The sequence below is a fragment of the Hemitrygon akajei genome, chromosome 17, assembly GCF_048418815.1.
Source record: "Hemitrygon akajei chromosome 17, sHemAka1.3, whole genome shotgun sequence".
NCBI classification, from domain to species: domain Eukaryota; kingdom Metazoa; phylum Chordata; class Chondrichthyes; order Myliobatiformes; family Dasyatidae; genus Hemitrygon; species Hemitrygon akajei.
This window is the reverse complement of record NC_133140.1, coordinates 29,587,244-29,600,440: the sequence shown is the minus strand read 5'-3', so window position 1 is coordinate 29,600,440 and position 13,197 is coordinate 29,587,244. Positions and strand designations below refer to the sequence as shown.

Here is a 13,197-nt window from a genome sequence, read left to right as displayed (position 1 = left end):
TAAAACACATAGAATTCAGCCCATCGAATCTGCTCTGCCATTCTGTCATGGCTGATTTATCCTTCTCCACCCCATTCTTCCGCCTTCTCCCCTCCCAACGGTATCCAAAGTGGTATATTTAACAACAAGGGGAATGCACTGCATTGCACTGTCTGCTTGTTCCCTTCCCCTCTCCTGACAGCCATCCAGCTACTGGACCTGCCTCCTGCAACTTAGATAGGGGCTCCAGGGAGGTGGTCACCCCATCACGACCTCAGTGTCCCGTATGAGCTGAAGATCAACCAGCTGCAGCTCCAGTTCCCTAACAGTTTGTAAGGAGCTGCAGCTGAAGTAATTAGTGGAGTGATTATGCACAGATCAATACATTTCCTGCATTTATGCTAGCAATCTTACTCCCGTGATGATACTACATCTAGGAGGGAGAGGGGGGGGAGAGAGGGGGAGAGGGGGAGAAAGAGAGATAGATATATATCTCTCTCTCGTCATTCAGCAGCCCTGCTGTAGAGGAACTGCGATAGTCTTTGATCAGCAATGACCTCAGACTCTGAGCTCTCTGCTTCTCTACATCATTTTTGCTGATTGCTGAACAGCCTCATTTTTATTGGAGTCAAGGGAAAATTAAGAATAAATGTAATTATAAGCTGTTAATTATAGGCAGAGACATGTATGCTGCAATTTTATGATGTTGGTACTGTGAATTAATAAAACTGATGATTAGACATTACCTATGATTAGAAATCAAAAGCACTCGTCTTACAAACGTGCATTTCAGCAACCCTTTATTCAAAATACATTGGAATAAAAATATGTACAAATATGAAAATATAAACATTCACAACCCATAGTGAAACAAAAGCTAAAATGACAAATTCACTTCTCTTTACTAAGAAAGCCATAATACTCTGCACTTTTCTTAACAAAATCTTCTTTCTTACATGTTAGACTGTAGTAACACTAAAAGGCTGAGTTACATCTATTAACTGGAATAAACAACACTCAACATTATTGGACAATTAAGCAGTCATATGAATAGAAATTAAGTGGTAAAAGAACACTAGCTGCCTATACTGATATCTCACAAAAATGTTTCAAGCAAGTCAAAATGTTATGGTATTCTCTAATTAAGATGCCAAAAACTTTGGATATTTGAGATTTTGTCAGTTGTGTGCATTATGTTATTAAGACAACGGCCAAATGCATTGTGTTAATTCAATTCTCTGTGGAAGTCTTGGTTTCAGTTCAGACAATGTTTCAGTGCTATGACAAGTTAAAGTACAATTTGAATTTAGGCACAGGAGATAATAAAACCTGATTTAGCGTTGCCTGGATTTAGAGATTCCAGTCAGCTCAGGGAGGTGATTTCATTTTGCATACATTGAATTACTTTGCAAGATAAAAGGGGTCAGAGTGTCACGGCAACTGGTGCAGCTCCAGAGACTAGGATTCAGTGCTAATCTTAGATGCCGTCTGTGCAGTTTGCACATTTTTCTTTGTGGCTCTACCGGTTTCTGTTGGTTGCTCTGGTTAAAGACGGGCTGGTAGATGAATTAGTCCATTGTGTAGAGTAAATGACAAAGGAATGGATTGGGCATGTGTGATAAGGAAATAATTTGCATGATGAAAGCAAATGAAGAAGGGGCATGGAACTAATGGGATTGCCTGCTCCAGGAGTTGGACTGGACTCTGAGCTGGCTGGCCTTGAAATATGAAGCAGAAAACAAGGGAAACATTGTTTTTGGATGTGGTTATTCAATTCAATGGAGTTCAGAGTTAATTTTCCTAACATTCAGACACAAAGGACTGCAGATGTTGGCTCATGAAGCAAACAATTTGCTGGAGGGTGATGGACTTGCTCACTGTTGAGTCAAGGTCCTGCATCAGGACTGAAAGTGGACTTGGTTTGACCTAAAGCATCATTAATTCCTTTCTTTCCTGAATGACAATAATATCTGCCTGCAGTTACAATATTTATATGGCTCCCAAAAACTCTGGAAATTTGCAACTTTTCATGAGTCCTAGAACAAATAGAAATAGTCTGCAAAAACAAGGGGGCATCATTTAAGGTGATTGGAGGAAAGTATGGGATGGGGGGAGGGAATGTCAGAAGCAAGTTCTTTACACAGAGAGTTGTGGGGGCATGGAACACCTTGCCAGAGGAGGTAAGATACATTAGGAACATTTAAGAAACTCTTATATACAAAAATTAATGGTTATGTAGGAGGGAATGGGTAGACTGATCTTAGAATAGATTAAAAGGTTGGCACAACATTGTGGGCCAAAGGGCCTGTACTGTGTTGTAGTGTTCTATATTCTAAGCAAAATCTGAAAGGGAGTTATCACTATAGCATTCCGATTTGAAAGGGATAAAATGTAGACTGTAACGTACATTGGATTCGATTTAAGGGTTGCAAAACTGTTGTCCTGAGTTCTTGTGTAGGTTGGATTCTCAGACTTCTGAGCTTTAGAACTCAGTAGAGAATACTGAAACATATCAAAATGCCTGTTTCATCATCATGGATTGAATACATCACTGTACAGGAATAAATGCAGAACTTTACAAACATTCAGTTAAGCTATTGCAAAGGTAGAATATTATTTGAAGCTGGAGACAATGATGAGGATTTCGATAAGGGTGTTACTATGAGATCGCCGCTAAAGTCAAGGCCGCGCCCTTCTTTTTCCTGAAAAGGCAAAATTTAACATGAGGGAGAAAATATTTGTGTTAAGTCGCAAATTAAACAGCATCTGACATGATCTGGCTCCTATGACAGCAACAGATTCAATGATTAGCTTTGTACTTCCTTAGCCTGTAATCGCACCAGAACCCAATGACATCATTTGCTTGGCTCCATTTCTATACACACACGATACCTGGGTATCAAGGGTTGCTGCACCAGCCTGGTGCAAGAGACAGTTCCTGCACCCCAAACAGATAAACTGCAGAGAAAATACTTTATTCTAAACACTTGTATCCTAAACATCCTTGTACATCTCTATCTCACATCAAAATGGTGTGAGAGCCCTCTGCTTCTTCCTTGAACAGCAGCACCACCAGTTCCTCCCCACCTACACACTCGTATGCTTGGCTGATCCTGTTCTTACATTGAACAACAACTTAAACCCCATTCATATTTTCCAGATCAAGCGTGTAATTCTGGTATTGCATGGGCTGCAGGATAAAGAAAGGCGTGACCTTTTGTGGGACACGTGGAATGGCTTTGTTACAGTACTAGTCACGCCTCATCCCTCAAAGATTTTTCCAGCATATTGATGAGGGCTCCTTTCTGCATTCATAACAAGTTTGTTACTTTTCCTGTGAATTTCCACCCTGCTATCATTTTCATATTGTCCATCTGACTTTTCCTTTTCTGGATTCCTCCATCTCAGCAGACAGGTTTAGCTTTAAACATCCATTACAGAGTGGGAGAACAGGCAAAGCAGTGGCAGGAGCAAAGGGACTTTGAGTCGTCATGGAGGATTCCCTAAAAGTTAATTTTGCAGGTTGAGTCAGTGGTAAGCAAGGCAAATGCAGCATTAACATTTGTTTCCAAAGGACAACATAAAAGCAAGGACGTAATGCTGAGGCTTTATAAGACATTGGTAAGACCACACTGAGTATTGTGGGCAGTTTTGGGCCCATTATCCAAGAAAAGATATGCTGGCATTGGAAAGGGTCCAGAGGAAGTTCACGAAAATGCTTCTGGGAATGGAAGGGTTAACATACAAGAAACGTTTGTTAGCTCTGGCCTGTACACACTGTAATTTCGAAGAAATGGGGTGGGGGGTGGGGGGCTCATTGAAACTTACCATATATTGAAAGGTCTAGATAGAATGAATATAGAGAGGATGTTTCCTATAATGGAGAGGCTGAGGACCAGAGGGCACAGCCTCAGAAAAGAGGGACATCCATTTAGAACAGAGATGAGGAATTTCTTTAGCAGAGGTGAGTGAATCTGTGGAATTCATTGCCAAAGATAGCTGAGGAGGCCAAGTCACTGGGCATCTTTAAACAGAGGTTGATAGGTTCTTGATTAGTCTGGGCATCAAAAGTTACAGGGAGAAGGCAAGAGAATGGGGTTGAAAGTGTTTATCAATCAGCCATGGTTGAACAGACTGGACAGGCCGAATGGCCTAATTCTGCTCCTATGTCTTATAGTCTTATTATAAGCTCATAGACTGACAACTTTCTTGATATATTCCATCCATCTTCACTCCTGTAGATACACCTATTCTATTCTCACTATTCCTCAGTCTGTCATTTTTGCTCTGAAGATGAGACTATTCACTCTCCACTTCTGGCATGTCTTCTACCCTACCATAAGCTAGAAGTCCCAATAATAACAACTATTTCCTGCAGCTCTGCTCTCTGATGGAGCAAGATAAAAGCTTGCTTGCTCTTCCCCCCCCCCCACTCCATTGCTTCTACATTTAATAGATCATCTTCCACCTGACCCCTCTGATCTTTGTACCACTTACACAGTTTCCAATTCCTTTGTCCCATCCAGTTTGTCTTTATATTCACCAGCTTCAAGTAGGTTCAACCACTAGGCCTATACTCCCTCTTTCATCACTTTTCAACATGGTGAAGGGGTTATTCCCTTCAGGACTACCTGGTTTGATCTTCCCTCTCCACAACTACTCCCATTCTTACAACATTTTACTTTGTAATTTCTGGAAATACAATAGAAGTCTTTTTATCTCATCTCCTCCCAGCATCCAGGGACTTAAACAGGCCTTTAAGACAAAGAAATTTACCATATTACTTTCAAGTGAATTACATTCAGTGCTCACAACCTGTTTCTCTCCACATCAGTGAACACATTGTGGAGCATTTGCACAGTGCTCTCTCTGAGCTGCCTGTTGTCTATTCTAGTCCACTGACTTGACTGTCTGCGTCATCTCATCTTTTGTTTGGTCACACTGCAACCTTCCAGAATCAACACTAAATTCATTAGCTTTTGGGTATCACACATTCCCTGTTTGTTTCTGAATTAGCAAGCTCTGTCATAGGTCACCTATCTGTAATATTGTGTTAGGTTTTCCTCTCTCCATTAGTGTGTCCTTGTGTCTTGGTATTGCTTACAGCTTTTGCATACCTTTGTTGTGTTTCTAACCACCCTCATTAACCCACCGGATCAGCGTGGAAACCATGGCCTCACCCTCTCAGTGATCTTCCCAGCGTCCTTGCAACATAAAACCACCATTTCTGCCTTTTCTCAGTTCTGTCAAAGGAACTTTAACAACATGAAATATTAACTCTCTCTTTCCACAGATGCCTGACCTGCTGAGAGTTTACAGCATTTTGTTTTATTGCAGATTTCCAGTATCTCTGGATTTTGGATTGTCATTTCTCACAATGCTGTTCATATGTTGGGAGTCTTTAAATGACCTGGAGGTCATAAAAGCTTCTACAATTAAGCCCTCTTGGATAAAAGATCCAAAAGGGGTAGAAAATAGAAAAAAAAAGGATAGTTAAGGCATTCATCAGCCTAAACTTGTCACAAGACAGATTTTATTCAACAGGACGATCTTGTACTCCACCAAAATCATATACAATCTAAGATGTATTAATCATTCAATTTGACAACATCCATAAATATATGGTTGTCCTTAGAAAACTAAATACATTAACGCAAGCTCACCAAGCTTGAAAATTAGGTTTATTTTCTCAATGCAAGAACACAAATCGCCTTTGAATCTTAACTCCTCTATCCCTTCTGACCAGCAGACACAAAAATTAACGGTTGTACCCACATAGTTCTTGTGTAGGACCAGCTAACTCAGAAAAGACTGGTATTTGAATATGTTACCTTCCCGGACTGAATGTGATGAACAAATGTGACATTCTGCTTTAATTTCACACAGAGCAGCATCACATACCATTCTGTAGTCAAGGAACATTTCTTTGAAAGCCAGGAAATCAGTGAAGGTCAGCAACATGTCAAATATATCTCCAGATATTTCATCTTTATGTTGCCTGCAATAAACCACAATAGCACTATTGTTATCTTTTATGTGATTTTTAGTGCTGAATTATGTTTATCAACTATAATAATTCAAACAGGCACTGTCTGCTTTTGTAATATTTTCCAATGGAGGTGCCAATGGCTCAAGAAACTGCAGAGGTTTAAGTTTGATGTAAATTGCACGCAATATTGATGATAAGCCCAAAGGAAACGACAGTCTGCAGATTAGGTTGATGGGAAATTTATTGGCTAACTTAGTGACTGGCAATTTGTTGTAACAAGAAAATCAAAAAACTTCTGAATTAATTTTTGCCAGAAGAAATTATGAAAGCTTTTCCTTCTTACTAAGAACCAAATGAAAGGCTGCTCAACAATTTCAGAGTAGTATGCAAATTTAATGCAAATAACTAATCCAAAATGCAAATTAGAATAGGGGTTCTTCAACAGTGAATAGACCCCAACTTATATATTTAAAACTGTGCTTGCTTTTCTGTGTAGTTATTTATAAACCTACTTCAGAAGTAAATTAGCTAAATAACAGCTGCACATGTCCTGTTGTAATCTACAACAACTTTCTATACTATTGAAAACATCAACAACCTTCGTGTCAGCTGCAGACTTACTAACCCACCCTCCCACTTCCTCATCCAAGCCATTTATTAACAATCACAAAGAGCGGGATAGAACTCTTGCTTTCTCCCCATAACCTTTGATGCATTGACTATTCAAGAACCTACCAACCACTACTTTAAATCTACTCAATGACTTAGCCTCCACAGTCGCCTGTGGCAATGAATTCCACAGATACACCATCCTCTGGCTAAAGAAACTACCTCTCATCTCTGTTCTAAATCCATGTCCACGTGAGGCTGTGCCCTTCAGTCGGACTCTCCCACTATACGAAACATCCTCTCTACATCCACACTATTCCTTCCAGTATTCAATAGGCTTTAATGAAGATTCAATAGGCTTTAAAGAAGATTCCCTCTCAACCTTCTAAACCCCAATGATTACAAGCCCAGAGCCAAACAATCCTTATACAGTACAGTGCAAAAATCTTAAGCACATACACAGTTAACATGCATAAGACTTCTACTGCAAAACTTTACGTATCGCAATGTACTACTGCCGCAAAAAACAAACAGATGATAAACCTGATTCTGATATAGGTCTCTATTGTGGACTGAGAGTGGGCAGGGAAAGGGGAGGGAGCGGTAAGCACCAGAGAGACATTCTCCAATAATCAATAAACCAATTGTTTGGAATTAAATGACCTTGCCTGGTGTCTCAGGGCTGGGTGTACCTGGACCCATGTTACCCCCAGCCCCTGGCACTCCTCTGCTACCTGTCCCACACCCCTCCCGCGGTGCTCCACCCTCACCATTCCAAACATCCTTTGCTCCCGCCAGATTTACAAACGTGCTCTCCATGCCATGTTGGCATATCCAGTAATGTGCAAAAGTACCCTAGCTACAGCTGCAGGAAAATTGGTGAACCCTTTGCAAATACCTAGTTTTCTGCATTAATTACTCATAAAGTATGGTCTGATCATCATCTAAATCAAATAGACAAGCACAATCTGCTTAAACTAATAACACACAAACAATTGTACTTCTTGTCAATACTGAGTACATCATTTAAACAATCACAGCCTAAGTATGTGACTCTCTGGAGTATTCCTTCTACAAAAGCTCTTTGGAGTCCGGTGTTCCAATCAATGAGTTAAGATTGGAGGTGTGGGTGCCCTGCCCTATAAAAAGACACACAAAATCAAGTTACTGACAGAGCCTGCTTTTCCCGAGAAAGATCTGTTTATGTGCACATGCCTCGATCAAAACAACTTTCAGATGACCTTAGAGAGGAAGAATTGAAGATGTATGAAGCTGGAATAGGCTACCAAAGTATTTCTAAAGACTTGAAAGTTGATCAGTCCACAGTATGAGAAGTTGTCTACAAATTCAGTACTGTTACGACTCTCTCTGGGAGTGGGCATCACACCAAGAGCACAGTGTGTAATGCTGAAGGAGGTGAAAAAGAACCCGGGAGTAACAGCAAAAGACCTGCAGAAATCTCTATAACTAGCTGAAGTCTCAGTTCGTGTGTCTTCTATTAAGAAAAACGCTGAACAATAATGGTATTTATGGAAGGACACCATAGAGGAAACCACTGATCTCAAAAAAAAAACCACTGTACGTGTCTCAAATCTGCAAAAGACTATCTGGATGTTCCACAACACTCCTGGGACAATGTTCTGTGGACAGATGAAACAGAAGTTGAGCTTGCTGGCAGAAATGCACACAGCTATGTTTGGTGGAAAAAGGGTACTGCACACCAACACCTCATCCCAATTCTGAAGCTTGGTGGAAGCAGCATCAGCTTTGCTGCCTCAGAGCTAGATGGCTTGCAGTCATTGAGGGAACAATGAATTCAAAATTGTACCAAGACATTTTACAGGAGAATGTCAGGGTAATGGTCCGTCACCTGAAGCCTAATAGAAGTTGGATGATGCAACAAGACAACAATCTGAAACACAAGAGTAAATCAACAACAGGAATGGTTTAAAAAGAAAAAAAGTTGTGTTTTGGAATGGCCAGACTGAGTCTAGACTTTAACCCAATTGAGATGCTGTGGCATGACATAAAGAGGGCTGCTCATGCAAGGTATCCCAGAAATACTGATCAACTGAAACAGTTTTGTATGGAGGAATGGTCTAAAATTCCTCTTCACCATCGTGCAAATCTAATCAGCAGCTACAGGAAACGTTTGGTGGAGGTTATTGCTGCTAAAGGAGATTTCACCAGTATCAAATACAAGGGGTCACATACATTTTCCAGCCTGAACGGTGAATGATTAAACAATATGTTCAACAAAGGCAAGAAAAGTACAAGTGTTTGAGTGATATGAGTTTAGGCAAATTGTGCTTGACTACTATTGTGATTTAGATGAACTTCAGACCATATTTTATGAGTAATTAAAGCAGAAAACCAGGTAATTGCAAAGGGTTCACAAACTTTTTCTTGCAACTGTATATGTGCCCAAGGCTTTTACATTGTACTGTATGCATGTTAACCCTTTCATTTCCAGAATTATTCTTGTGAACTTCCTCTGGACCCTCTCCAATGCCTCTTTTAGATAAGGGACCCAAAACTGTTCACAGTACCCCAAGTGCAGTCTAACCAATGCCTTATAAAGCCTCAGAATTACATCCTTGCTCTTATATTCTAATTCTCTCAAAACAAATGCTAACATTGCATTTGCCTTCCTTACCACCAACTCAACCAGCAAGTTAACCTTTAGGGACTCTCAAGTCCTTTTGCACCTCTGACTTTTGAGTTTTCTCCCTGTTTAGAATATAGTCTATGCCTTTAATCCTTCTATCAAATGGCACAACCATAAACTAGATTCCATCGGTAACTTTTCCCAATCTGTCCACGTCCTTCTGCAGACTCCTTCCTTCTTCAACAGTACCTGCTCCTCCACCTATCTGTGTACCACCTTCAAACCTGGCCACAAAGCCATCAATTCCATTATCCAAATCACTGACATATAACATGTAAAGAAGCTGTCCCAATACCTACCCCTACTTGTCCCTTTTATTCTGACTCTTTGCATCCTGTCAGTCAGCTAATCTTCAATCCATGCTAGTAACTCTCCTATAATAACTTGGGCTTTTATCTTGTTAAGCAGCCTCATATATGCTGTAAGATCAAACTACGTCTGAAGAAAATCCACCACTCCAAACAAACTGGAAAACTTCACATCAACACAAGAAAGATGAAACAGTCAGAAAAGGTTGACCACTTTGCCAAGTCAGCTGAGGGTGCTATGACTACCTCCTCACAAGGAGATACTGCAACAGAACAATGGTCATACCTTCACAACACCATCAGGGAATCAGCACTCTCTACCTTTGGAAGAAAGACCACAAAGAGCAGTGACTGGTTTGAGGCAAAGTCCAACATCATGACTCCTGTCATTGAAGCCAAGTGTGCAGCTCTCACAGAGTACAAGTGCTCACCATCCAACCAAACACTCCAGGCACTTCGAGCTGCTGGAAGCAACGTGCAACAGACTGCAAGGCAGTGCGCAAATGAGCACTGGCTCCAGCTCAGTGAGGACATTCAAACAGCAGCTGTGACAGGCAACATCAGATCAATGTATGATGGTATCAAGAAGGCCCTTGGCCCATCGCAGAGCAAGACAGCAAGTCATCCAGCGGTGAAATAATCACCAATAAAAGCAAGCAGATGGAATGCTGGGTAGAACACTACTCTGAGCTCTACTCGAGGGAAAATGTGGTTGTTAGCTCAGTCATTGATGCCATCAATTGTCTACCAGTCATGGATGAACTCGACTCCGTACCAACCATTGAGGACCTCAGCAAGGCAACTGACAGTCTGGTGCCAGGGAAAGTTCCTGGCAATGATGGGATTCCTCCACACCTGATCAAACACTACAAGAGCTCACTCCTCCAACCCTTACACGAGGTCCTCCGTCAGTGCTGGAAGGAAGGAGCCGTACCACAGGATATGCGCAACTCCAAAATTGTCACTTTGTACAAGAAAAGGGTGATAGGGGCGACTGCAACAACTACAGGGGTATCTCCCTCCTGAGTAGTGTCGGCAAAGTCTTTGCTCATGTATCTCTAGCATGTCTACAAACTCTGGCAGAACGGGTCTACCCTGAGACCCAATGTGGTTTTCGCACAAGGACGCCTACTGTCGACATGATTTTCTCACTCCGTCAACTCCAGGAGAAGTGCAGGGAACAACAGAAACCCCTCTATGTCGGTTTCATTGACTTGACCAAGGCATTCGACCTTGTCAGCAGGGCTGGGCTCTTTCAGATTCTTCTCCAGGTCAGCTGTCCCCCGAAACTCCAAAGTATCATCACGTCATTCCATGACGATATGACGGCTACTGTTCAGTACGATGGCAGCTCATCAGAACCCCTCACTATTCATAGTGGAGTCAAACAAGGATACGTGTTGGCCTCAACATTATTCGGCATCTTCTTCTCTCTGCTATTGAAGCACGTGTTTGGGACGTCGACTGAAGGCATCTACATGGACGGCTATTCAACCCTGCATGCCTGAGAGCAAGGACAAAGGTGCAAAACATCTTAATATGTGACATGCTCTTTGCTGATGATGCTGCTATAACCTCACCCACCAAACAGCAACTACAAACTCTCATGGACCACTTCTCTAAGGCATGCAAGGACTTCGGGCTTACCATCAGCCTAATGAAAAGAAATGTCCTTGCCCACAACATAGCCGAGACAACAGTCATTACCATCGCCAATTATGATCTAGAAGTGGTCCACGAGTTCACATACTTGGGGTCGACCATTAGCAACACTCTCTCCCTCGATACTGAAATCAATAGGCGTATCGGCAAAGCAGCATCGATCCTTGTTCGACTCTCCTCACAGGTCTGGAAGAATCCGAAACTCACTACAAAGAACAAGACAGCTGTGTACAATGCATTTGTTATCAGCACCTTCCTGTATGGGAGCGAGACTTGGACCATCAAACAGGAGAGGAAACTCAATAGTTTTCACCTGCGCAGCCTTCGCCGCATTCTCGGCATCACCTGGACAGACAAAGTCTCTGAGGTCCTCTACCGCACTGGACTTCCCACAATGTTCACACTTTTAAGGCAATGCAGACTGTGCTGGTTGGGCCACGTCCGTCGTGTGAACGATGGGAGACTGCCAAAGGACATCCTCTACGTAGAACTAGCAACAGGCAAGAGGAACACTGGTAGACTCCAGCTTCACTTCAAGGACCTCTGCAAGCGCGACATGAAAGCCTTAAAAATCAGCACAGAGTGCTGGGAGGATACAGCAGATGACCGCAACAAATGGCGAGGTACTCTTCAGCAACACCTAGAACAAGGCGAAAGAGTGATCCTGAGTCAGTTTGAGGAGCGGAGAGTTAAACGAAGAGCACAGCAGACAACAATTCCACGACGCCCTACACATGCAGCAACTGTGGCAGAGCCTGCTGTTCCAGGATTGGCCTCAATAGCCACAGTCGACACTGCTCGACAAACCAGTGACTACCAGAGGTGCAGTACCCATGGTCAACCACGACCGATGGAGGCCACACATGTGGCACCTTTTCAAAGACCTGCTGAAAATCCAGGTAAACTACATCCATTGACTCTCCTTTGTCTATCCTTCCTGTTATTTCCCAAAAGAATTTCAATAGATTTGTCAGGCATGCTTTCCCTTTAAGGAAACTATGCCAACCTTGGCCTACTTTGTCATGAACCTCAAAGTATCCCGAAACCTCATCCTTAGTAATGGACTCCACCATCTTCCCAACCACTGAAGTCAATCTATCTGGCCTATAATTTGTTTTTGTCTGCCTCCCTCTCTTCTTAAAGAATTGCAACTTTCCAGTCCTCCGGATCCATTCCGGAAACTGATGATTCTTGAAAGATCATTACTAATACCTCCACAATCTCTTCAGCTACTTCTTTCAGAACCCTGGCGGGTAATCTAACTGGTCCAGGCGACTTACCTACCTTCATACCTCACAGGTTCCCAAGCACCTTCTCCTTAGTAATGGCAACCACACTCACTTCCGCCCCCCAATACTTTTCAATTTCTGACATACTGCTATTGCAAACACAGTGAGGACTGACACAAAATACTTGTTTTGGATTTGCTCTATGGAGGCAATCTGGAAACAACAATTTTCAGAAGAATGTTTCTCATCTTCCATGATACTTAAAGGTTCTGGGAAGTGTTTATATGAATGGAGAATGCTCTTTACATTACTTCATCAATGATAACTGTACAATAGCAAACAAAAGGGAATGTTCTGCCTAGGGTGTCACTCACCAACAATAACAAAATTGAAAATGCACGTGAACATCTACTCTGACAACATTTCAATTTCTCATTGAAAAAAGAAATGCTAAATCACAGCCGTCAAATACTGTCCCAAAGACTTCAAGATGTCATTGAAAATGAAGTAATATTCAGCTGTTTAGCTCGCAAGGTTTCACCCAGGTATTCCCAAACTGTAGACAAAAGGCTGATTTATACTTCTGTGTCAAATGAACGCCATAGGTATGACGTAGCCATGTAACCTGCACTGTACCCTACGCCATAGCCTGATGCGCACCTCTCCAAAAATGTAAATGCGTGTCACGGCGACGCAGACCACAACAACTGTGATTGGTCTGCTTGGTAGCATTGCATTTCCTCCTGTCTATAG

The 13,197-nt window shown here is 42.0% G+C and overlaps 1 protein-coding gene across 4 annotated transcripts in view; it reads right to left on the bottom strand.

Moving 5' to 3' along the window:
* Nucleotides 1–763: 763 nt before the first annotated feature.
* The window catches only part of arl2bp (ADP-ribosylation factor-like 2 binding protein), a 31,049-nt gene continuing 18,615 nt past the window's right edge, over nucleotides 764–13,197 (bottom strand). For all 4 annotated transcript variants that reach the window (XM_073069854.1, XM_073069853.1, XM_073069851.1 and 1 more), the window contains 2 exons: nucleotides 5,881–5,977; nucleotides 764–2,681 (listed from right to left, as the gene is read on the bottom strand). In XM_073069854.1, the coding sequence (XP_072925955.1) occupies nucleotides 2,574–2,681; nucleotides 5,881–5,977 (205 nt within the window). In that variant the 3' untranslated portion in view covers nucleotides 764–2,573. The remainder of the gene's footprint in view (nucleotides 2,682–5,880; nucleotides 5,978–13,197) is intronic.